Genomic DNA, 9,329 nt, shown 5'->3' with positions numbered 1-9,329 from the left:
TGAGTGCATCTGCTGCGAGTAGCTGTAGAAAACTAAATGCTTTCCTCGGGGTGCAGTATTTCATTGTTATCCTGTTAATGAGTTTGTGTTGTAATTTTAGGAGGAGGCAGCAACTGATCTGACACAGTTCCCAGAAGAAATCCTGAGCTGTGGTTACACAGGTTTGCTAAAGTTGGACAGAAAGGACAGTATCAAAAGGTGTGTACGTATATTTTCCTTAGAAACATTTTTTTATATCTATACGTCTAATCTATTTAGTTTTATGCACACAGCATTTGTGGCACATTAGTGTCCACTTTTACTTAAATAATGAAACAATAAAGCTCACATAAATTCAGGATCTGCTTTCAGAAAAAAGTAGGTTTTTAGAAGAGAATTGAAAGAAGACTCTGACTCAGACGGTCTTATTTCTTCAGGCATGACCTTCCAGAGCCTCAGCACCCTGAAGGCAAAAGCTCTGTCCCCTGTAGATTTCAGCCTGGACTCAGGAAGAAACACAAGACCACTGCCTGAGGATCTCAAACCATGCAACATTTCATAAGGGATTAAAAGGTCTAAAATATTGTTAAGTCTGGAGCCAGGTCATGAAAAGCTATAAAAGTAATCAATAGATCAAAAAATCAATCCTGAAACAGACAGGGAGCCAGTGTAAAGAGTCTAAACCTGGTGTGACGTAATCTTGGTTCTGGTTTTAACCTCAGCTGCTAGGCTTAAGATGAGTTCTGTACAGCCTGTAGTTTTTGTGATTAAGACAAGAGAAGAGGCTGTTGCAGTCATCAAGGCATTTTGTGGCAGTTTTACTACATTAGCAAAAGAGCGTCCAAGCCCCAATGAATGACTTCAAACTAGAATTACCACCTTACGCCTCCACCAGTCAGTCAAGTTCAGTTTACCTCCACGTTGTCCAGCCTCATATCTTTAGTGAAGACTTTGAGGGAGTTTAATGAAAGGTATTAATTGTCTTTCCTTGCAAAAGGAAGTTATCAATATATTGACATGCATGGTTTCAGTGAATAATTTCCAGTGAGAAACAGGAAGAAACAGGAGGCCCTCTGTTGTGGTCTTCAACAAGAGACAGGATATACACCATAATGTTGGTCTATCTATTCTGTAAATGCAATCTGATTCTGATTGAAAACAAAGTGGAGCTATGGCAGCAGACAATGCTTCAAATATGAATGTTGCTGCAGAGATGCTAAAACATGGATGCTTCACACGTCTTCCATCCAGCACCACAGACGATCTGTACAATCACCACTGTTTCAAGGTGGGAACCCAAGATTAGTGTCACCAATTCGGTATCAGACCAAAATGTTGTGGTGTTGAATAATGGCCAGAAAAGTGTTTTTGCAACATTGTGATGTCACAGTGAAGTCGACCTTTGACCTTTTTACATATAAAATGTCATCACTTCATTGGGAAGAGTGGCGCTCTCTCCTTAGTATGCAAACATATGCAGATTACGTGTAAATCCGACACTCCTCGCCCCTCCTCTCAAACCCCTTCTCTCTGCACCAAAGCGCTGACAGAAAGTTGGAACTGAAAACCAGTGACACTGGAAAAAATACTGACAGTGTGAACAAATCCTCTGAAAAAATCTGAACCTTGACATCGGAAAACATAGAAATGCAAAGAAATATTGGTAAAATGATACAATAGTAATAATAATATAATCTAATAAGACTGTACTTTTTTAAAAATTGTAATTTATTGTCTTTTCATCAAACAACAACAACAAAAATCCAAAAACCAAACAACAACAACAACACAATCCAGCACAGCATAGCATATACACCTTACTATAGGCAGTTGCAGAGTCCAAATCAATGCATTTCCAGTTCATTATGTGTAAGTGGCATTAAGTTTCTACACAGTACACTCTTTGAATAGAAAATGTGAGCCTTCTTTGCAAAGTATCTTGGTAATGTTCCGAGGCAGGTAATCCAGTAAAGGTTGCCATGTTTTATAGAAAACATTAGAGTTACCCTTAGCAAGGGCACTAAGATGTTCCATTGGAAGAACTTTAAAGGTTCGCACAATACCATCATCTGACCAGGTGACACAACTGGCCTCACAGAGTAGCCAAACGAAAACAACATGGAGTCAACAGTAATTGGTTGATGAAAAAAAGAGCGGAGCTCTGTAGCCACATTTCTCTAAAATCTTTGTATAAGTGGGCATTGCCAGACACAGTGGTAATACGTGCCCACACTGTTTTTACATTTTATACAGAAAGGTGAGATTTGGGGTGAAATCTTATGCAGACAGTGAGGAGTACGTTGGAGTCTGTGTAAAATACGATATTGGTTTTCTCTAAGTCTATTACAAGTTAAGATTTTTTTTGCAGACACAAATGCATTTGACCAAATTTCGTCACTATGCTTAGTCCCCATATCTGCCTCCCAAAGAGACCTGGCAGTGTGGGCCATTTGAGAATTAAATTCCATCAGTTTTGTATAACAAAGAGAAATAAATTTCTTTTGAGGAGTGGTATTTTTGTTACATTTGAGAAGAAAGATTTCTAGACTGTACATTTTTAATACTTGTATTTTATTTTCGATGCAGAAATGTATTGTCACCTAGCTTCATATTGTCGAGTACGACCTTGACAGCATCTGCGACATCAATGTGAACCAAACAAAGAGGTTTAAATGCTTGGGGACCCTCCACCTGTCAGCAGAACAGATGAAGCCTCTTGGATGAGTGCTGGAATGTGTTCAAGACGAAGAAACAGCAAATCCAGATGCCTGTAGCGCTTTAAGACCACCTTATGACTCTTATAGTGGCCATGTAGTACCACAAGAATAATCCAAAAATATTAATTAATGGTTATTTATTTATCTTTTTACCCTTTATAACTCAGTCACTTACTGTCTTAATGTGCAGTCAAACGGTTTAGATCCACAGGACTTTATTTTTAATTCTTGTGGAGATGCAAAAGTTTCCAAAGATACCGCACATATTTAAGGCTAGACTTTGTGAAAACAATTAATGATAAAATGATTCAGAGACATCAAAAATATCTCCATTTGATGCAATGCTCCACCAATGAAAAAACATATAGGTTCAATCTTATCGGTTGAATGAGAAGTTGTAACAAACTGATTTTGAACACATTGTATTTACGTGTAGTATGATTTCCATCACTTGTAGATTGGGTTAAACCTGTAGCTACTAGCTCGTTTAAGACCTGCCGATCTGCTAAATCAGGTGGATCTATTGAAAATGGAGGAATGTTTTAGGTCAGTGGTGAGGAACCTTTATCTTATCAAGGGCCATTTAAATTTTTATAACCCCCTTCAAGGGTCATGGTAAATTATTGAACACATAATCACACTAACCTCTAAGGCGATGGCTGGAACTGCTTCGCATTGGCGAGGCATTTGATGTCAGATGGTAGTGATGATGATGATGATGATGGTCTCGCAGCTCTAAGGTACTGGTCAGTCAGTCTTGAGCAGAGTCTTTGCAAGAGTGAGTTTTGAAAAGAGCTGCTCTTTGCAGTTCAGTGATTTCCTGTTGTAGGTTGTCAGGCGCATCAGCTGGTTCCACATTAAACGGCGTAAACAAATATGTTCAGTTCCTTTTGTTTGCTTTTCATGTCCTGAGTTCTGAAGGAGTTCTCACACTCACCAGCACATTCAGATGTCGTAGCAGCTTTTGTTCTTGCGGAGTAGAAAAATGCACAGTTTCCTTTCCAAAGCTTTAATTTTGCTTCAAATGATTTCACGTTTGAAAGCAAAGAGCTGAGAAGCTGCTGGAGCTCGGGGTTCAGCTCTGAGAGGTACTTAATGTCCACCATGAAGGCCAAATCACACACACGCTTGCTATCACTGAGTTTCTACATCATGGTTTAGCTTCATCTCAGCTCTCATCTAGCTTCATTATTCCAGACAAACTGGCACTTTAGAACCATTTTACTTTGTCCGGTGCTAGCAGCTCCAGCAGCAACAAGGCTCTCCTTCACAAATTCTCCTTCTGAATGAGGTTTCAGCTTCTTAGCTGTTAGCTCGCTCACCACAGTGCTGCCTGCAGAACGCTGTCTCTGTCAGAATGTGGTCTTGTGAAAGCTGCTTGTTGGGCACCAAACTCTGCAGAGCGTTAACTTTCTGAGCACGACTGTCCCGCAGCTCATCCAGTTTAGCATCTTTTCAGCTGTAATGGCTCTTGAGATTAGCCTTTTTCATCACTTGTTCATCTCTTTGGAAACGCAACACTCCGTTTCTGTTTTTTTTTCTTGACAGTCGCCATGATGCATTGACACAAGCGTGTTGCGTTCAGGGACCAATTGGAAGGAGGTGTCTACTATTTTATGTCATTTTCTTTTATCGCTGAAAAAATGATTGCTGTCTCTGGATTTTTTTTTGTAATTCTGTGTTGCTGATTGCTTTGCATGCCAGATTAAACTGTCTCTTGGGCCTAACAAACATAAAAATGGGTAGTAATCACCCACTTGCGCAGACGACTTTCTTGGGCTGTTTTCCTGGTGTGGACGTGCTGCCTATTATACTGGATAGTGTTCTCTGTCTTGGTTGCCATACTTTTGCTATAAATCTTGCCAAGACAAAAATCTCCTAATTAGACGTGACTCAATATTTTACCTTCAGACAACCGAAACAAATGAGGTTCTTTAATTGATGATTCCTCAAGTCCCTGGACACAATATTTGAGTCATCCTCAACAACACCGAGATCACAAAGAACACATACATGCTGCTCTTCAGGAATACCTTTGTGTCTGTCTTCCTCAGTTGTCAGCAATAGGATGCTAGTTCTTAATGGCCCTCTGTGTGAATTAAGTTTCATGTATGGTTCTGTGTGTGACTCTTCTTTGATTTAAACATGGTGTCTGAGCTTTGGTCTTTTCCAAATCCCCTACGTACATTGTTCTTTATGGATCCTGAGTAGTTTTTGACTATATTTGCATTTCTGCAAACTACTTCTGAAACTAAAATATAAGTCACACAGAGGAAATACTGCAGCGACCTCTCTTGACCAACGATCATCCTGTGCTCTATCTCAGTTAAAGATCTTTTTGATCATCCTCTCCTCTGGCAGCTGGACAAGGTGGTTCCACTGTTCCACTGTCCGAACAATTCACATCTCTGCTTTACAAGACATGACTCCCATCCAATGTCAGCTTCAATAGCCCACTTAGCAGTATATTTATGCGCCCCGAGAAAGCGCCTCACTGCTCAGGACAGCATTAATGTCAGGGGCATCCTTTAAAGCCACTACTGCAGCATAAAATAAAAGTGAGTCTACCATTGAATCATAAAGTTTAGAAAACGCCAAAAAAAGCCAAGGTCAGGACACAATCTCATTTTATTCATCGCAGAATCTGACACTATTCCTCCTGACACTGCCATTACTTTTCTCCCCACTGTAAAGCTTGTATTTTCATTAACAACAAAACCTACTCAAACTGAAACATGTGGTTGCTCTGCTCTTCACATTGCTTTCTAAAATGTACGATCTGTTTTTTCAGTGTTTAAAGCATGTCTCCATGAGCTCATAGCTAATATTTAAAATGTGTTGTAAATTCATCTCTGTCAGTATCAGCATATTGCAAAATACTGAAGCTCATACCATCAATCAATATGCCCAGATTGGATTTTTTGGGGGTAAGTCATTTACATAAATGGCAAATAAAGGCAAACAAATTGGGACATATGGGTTTTTCTCAGAACTGATAAGCATGTTCAAACTGAGAGGGAATTATAGAATCAGCTATGTTACTGATGTTATTTGATTTTTTCATGCTAATTTAACATTATGGACATAACATTTTGCAATTTTAAGAGAGGCCTACATGAGCAAGCCAGCATTTGCCACTTTGTTCAGTTAGCAATGCCAATGAACCAGCAGGCTTGTGATGCAGCCACAAATAATGTTATTAATTACACCTGTGGCTTACCTGCCAAGACATCAAAACATCTGCTTTGTGAATGAAATGTTCAATCATTCTAAATTTAACTTTAACTTTAAATGCAATCATGAATAATATGCCATCAACACATGCTTCAGACTTCAGAGAAAGTTCATTTAAATATCATACAATTATGATAAGGCTTTATTTTTTTAGGTCCCGTCTTTCCCAATAGCTTCCTAATATATATATTTTTAAATGTTCCTGGAAATAACTGTAATTTGATACTAATTATAATGAAAAACAAACTGTTATTGTTAGAGAAGTTGTCTGAAATTGTTGATTTTTCATGAAATTCCATTGAAAGAACACTTCATTTAAACACAAGTAGATATTTCTCATCACTAATTTATGATTGGAAACTTAATTCATCATATGTCGGATTATATGCTTTCCTATAGGCAATCGGCATGCTTTTGGATGGTCTTCTTACCTGCTGAGCACTGTACACAAGCTCAGCACTGGAATGAAGTGGACACTTAATTACTTATACTTTTGCCAAAATGCATAGTTATTTCCAGGAAACTTGAAGTAATTTTTACGGAATTTTCCGACCAATACCAAATTATGTTTAGTTGAACTGCAGACATTTTCCTCTCGACAGCAGGCGTGGTTCCAATCAATACCAGGAGCTTATTTTGGATTCATCAAGTGTTTTCTCTTGTCGGCCACAAGGGGGCTTCATTGCTCCTCTTTCTCTCTCTCTCTCTCTCTCTCTCTCTCTCTCTCTCGCACTCCTCGACAGGTTTTCTTCCTCCTCCCCCTCCACCTCTCTCCTCTCTCCTCCTCTCTCCTCCTTCAGCGGACGCAGCTCTCACTCACGCTGCTGTAGGAGCGTCTGTTCGGCTGGTGAGGCAGCGGCAGCTCGCTTTGTGCGCCCTCCGTCACCCACCTGTGCCGCGGATGGTGCTGATGGAGTAGACCTTGCGTTACATGGAATAATTTGCACTCTGTTACGTTTTTTCCCCCCTCCTTCTATGCGGATTTGCTTTTTGCATCATCGGGCATCCAAAGTTGTGATGATGCCTCCGCTCAGCATTTGGGATTGGTAATAGCCTCCTGCGCGAGGGTGATACATCATTCGCGTGCGATTGAACAATACTGTCTCTCGGAAGTGGACAAAACATGGACTAATTTTTTTTATACATTCACCATGGGATTATTACAGCTATTTCTGGTTCTCGGCATATTTTGCGCCTCCCCAGGTAGGACGCACGGCTGTCACTGACAGTAACCCTCTCTTGCAACATGTAGCATGTACAATCAGACTGAATATGTGTTGCTTTGGATAATTTCCCACCAAGACTTCTCAGATATAAGCAGACCCACTTGATTTAGCAGCTTGCACTCATCACAGTAACCCCCTATCTCTCCCCTGACACCAGCAGTATTTTTTATAGCATCACAGGTGTCCTTGCCTGCCATTAACAATGACAATCTTGTTTTTGTGTTTGCAAATTAGTTGCAGGTTTCGGGGTTGACCCTGCCCTGCGCATCAGCGTGTTTGATGAACTAACGCTTGGAGAAGGCTTTGATGGAGTTACTCAGGTCCAGGGCTTCCACAGCGAGTCTAGAGCTTTCCACTTCCAAGGTACAGAAACACACACTCCTTGTATTTTTGTCTACGATGGACGATAAAATGTGAAGCCATGCTGACCAAACTGCTCTTAATGAGAAGGGATTGTGCTAAACACTGCTGTCCTTTTAACATTTTGTTTAAACAACTTGTAAGGCTGACAGGATGCAGCCCAGTAATCCACAGATAAGCTCCTCCACTGAGATGCCTGATGTGAACCTTTTTGTGAAAATGTCAGATCATCTAATAATACCGTCGCCCATATTCCTGCATATGATTCTCTCTGTCCATACCACAGCTGTAAGAGACTGTCAGCGGCAGCATACAGTGGATTTGCAGCTTTCCTCCATAGCGGGACTTAGCTCGGGGGCCCTCAGACTGCCACCTGCCTGAACAATAGGTCCCCGTGAAGGAGAGGGGTTAGCAGGGCGAGCACAGGGGGAGAGACGGGTGGATCACGCTAAGAATCATAGAAAGACTGAGCATAATCAGATTAGGCAGGGACAAAACCCTGTGTTGATGGAGGTGTGGGTGAATGGGCCCCTCGCTTGAATTTACCCGTTGGTGATCTTGTCGAGTGTGTAAGCAGTCTGGAGATTTCTTATAGGCAAAATATGAATGGGTAATAGAGTGAGTCAGATGCCCATGTTGTCAGCTGTAAGGCAGCGTGTTGTCTATGGCGTACAGTTAATGGATCTGTGCAATGGAGTTGTCAAAGCCGAGGCCGTGCTTGACTTTTGTAGGCACTGTTTTGCCAGTGCTACATCTTTGTCTTTTGACGTCAGACACTCATTACGAGACCGCTCAGGGCCCCATCACAGGGATGGAGATGTCTATCATAACCCAGCCAAAAGCAGCAGCAGAGGAAATTGCTTTTGGCTCCCAGATCAGTGGCGAAACCAAAGACGTGGCACCACTCAAATCTTCACAAGGAGGATCTCAACACGGATCACATATTGTACCAAAGTGACAATGTTGTTTTGGGACAGAGAAACACCACAATCATTTGTCGACATTTTTCCCTTTCCCTCCTCCTCACTGATATCTTCTAATCTCCGTGCACAGCCGCTGAGACAGCAGCACTTCTGCATGGAGCAGCAACTCCAGCATCTCTGTGAAGGCAGGCCATTTGATGTCCTCTGTGTAGACAACACTCAGAAGTGCTCTACCCAGGCAGGTAGCGAGAGGGAAGGGGAGAGAGACTACAAGAAAGAGTTGGAGAAAGAGAGAGAGAATGAGAGAAACACAGACAGTTATAGAAAGAAGCTCCCACTGCTTTTGTCACCAAATGAAAAACACGACTGTTCCACGACTGGCACCTCTCCGTCATTACGCTCTTATTTCTTTGCATTACCTTTGCTAAGTACATTCAGTTACCCAGGCGGAGACGGCGGCGGCGCGTTATTTATGGCAGGGCTCGCCTCCATTCTTCATTTGGGATGTCTACGTGAAGTCAGCTGTGTTGGGTGAGGGGGAGGCAGGGAGAGGCGTACCGGCAAGCCTCTGCTTGTTTGTGATCAGAAATAGACAGGGAGAGGCACATACTGTGGAGATGCAGAAAGAGTGAGGTAGATGGGGAGAAAGAGGCTGAAAGAGAAAGAGGGAGAGAAGAAGGCAGCAGAGCTGTCTGCCAGCTGTTTGATAGACTGTGCTGATTCCACATGTATGGATGCGTGGCTGGCTGGGACCAGCAGACAGGCCCACGGTGACATTCCGACGCTCATTAGATAGCAGGCAGAACATATCCGTGGCTGTCCCCTCCACCGCCTGGCTGCCTGAAGGGAAGGCTGTTATCTCTGGGTGCTGGGTGGAGGCAGGAGGAGGG

General features: G+C 41.9%; 1 protein-coding gene across 1 annotated transcript in view; it reads left to right on the top strand.

Annotated features, from left to right (window-relative positions):
- Positions 1-7,081: 7,081 nt before the first annotated feature.
- Positions 7,082-9,329, top strand: part of nell2a (neural EGFL like 2a) — an 80,258-nt gene continuing 78,010 nt past the window's right edge. The window contains exons 1-2 of the mRNA XM_041938684.1: positions 7,082-7,133; positions 7,391-7,519. Coding sequence (XP_041794618.1) covers positions 7,082-7,133; positions 7,391-7,519 — 181 coding nt within the window. The remainder of the gene's footprint in view (positions 7,134-7,390; positions 7,520-9,329) is intronic.

Source organism: Chelmon rostratus, chromosome 6 (assembly GCF_017976325.1).
Source record: "Chelmon rostratus isolate fCheRos1 chromosome 6, fCheRos1.pri, whole genome shotgun sequence".
NCBI classification, from domain to species: domain Eukaryota; kingdom Metazoa; phylum Chordata; class Actinopteri; order Chaetodontiformes; family Chaetodontidae; genus Chelmon; species Chelmon rostratus.
The sequence above is the reverse complement of the archived record's forward strand: the minus strand, read 5'-3'. Positions and strand labels throughout refer to the sequence as shown.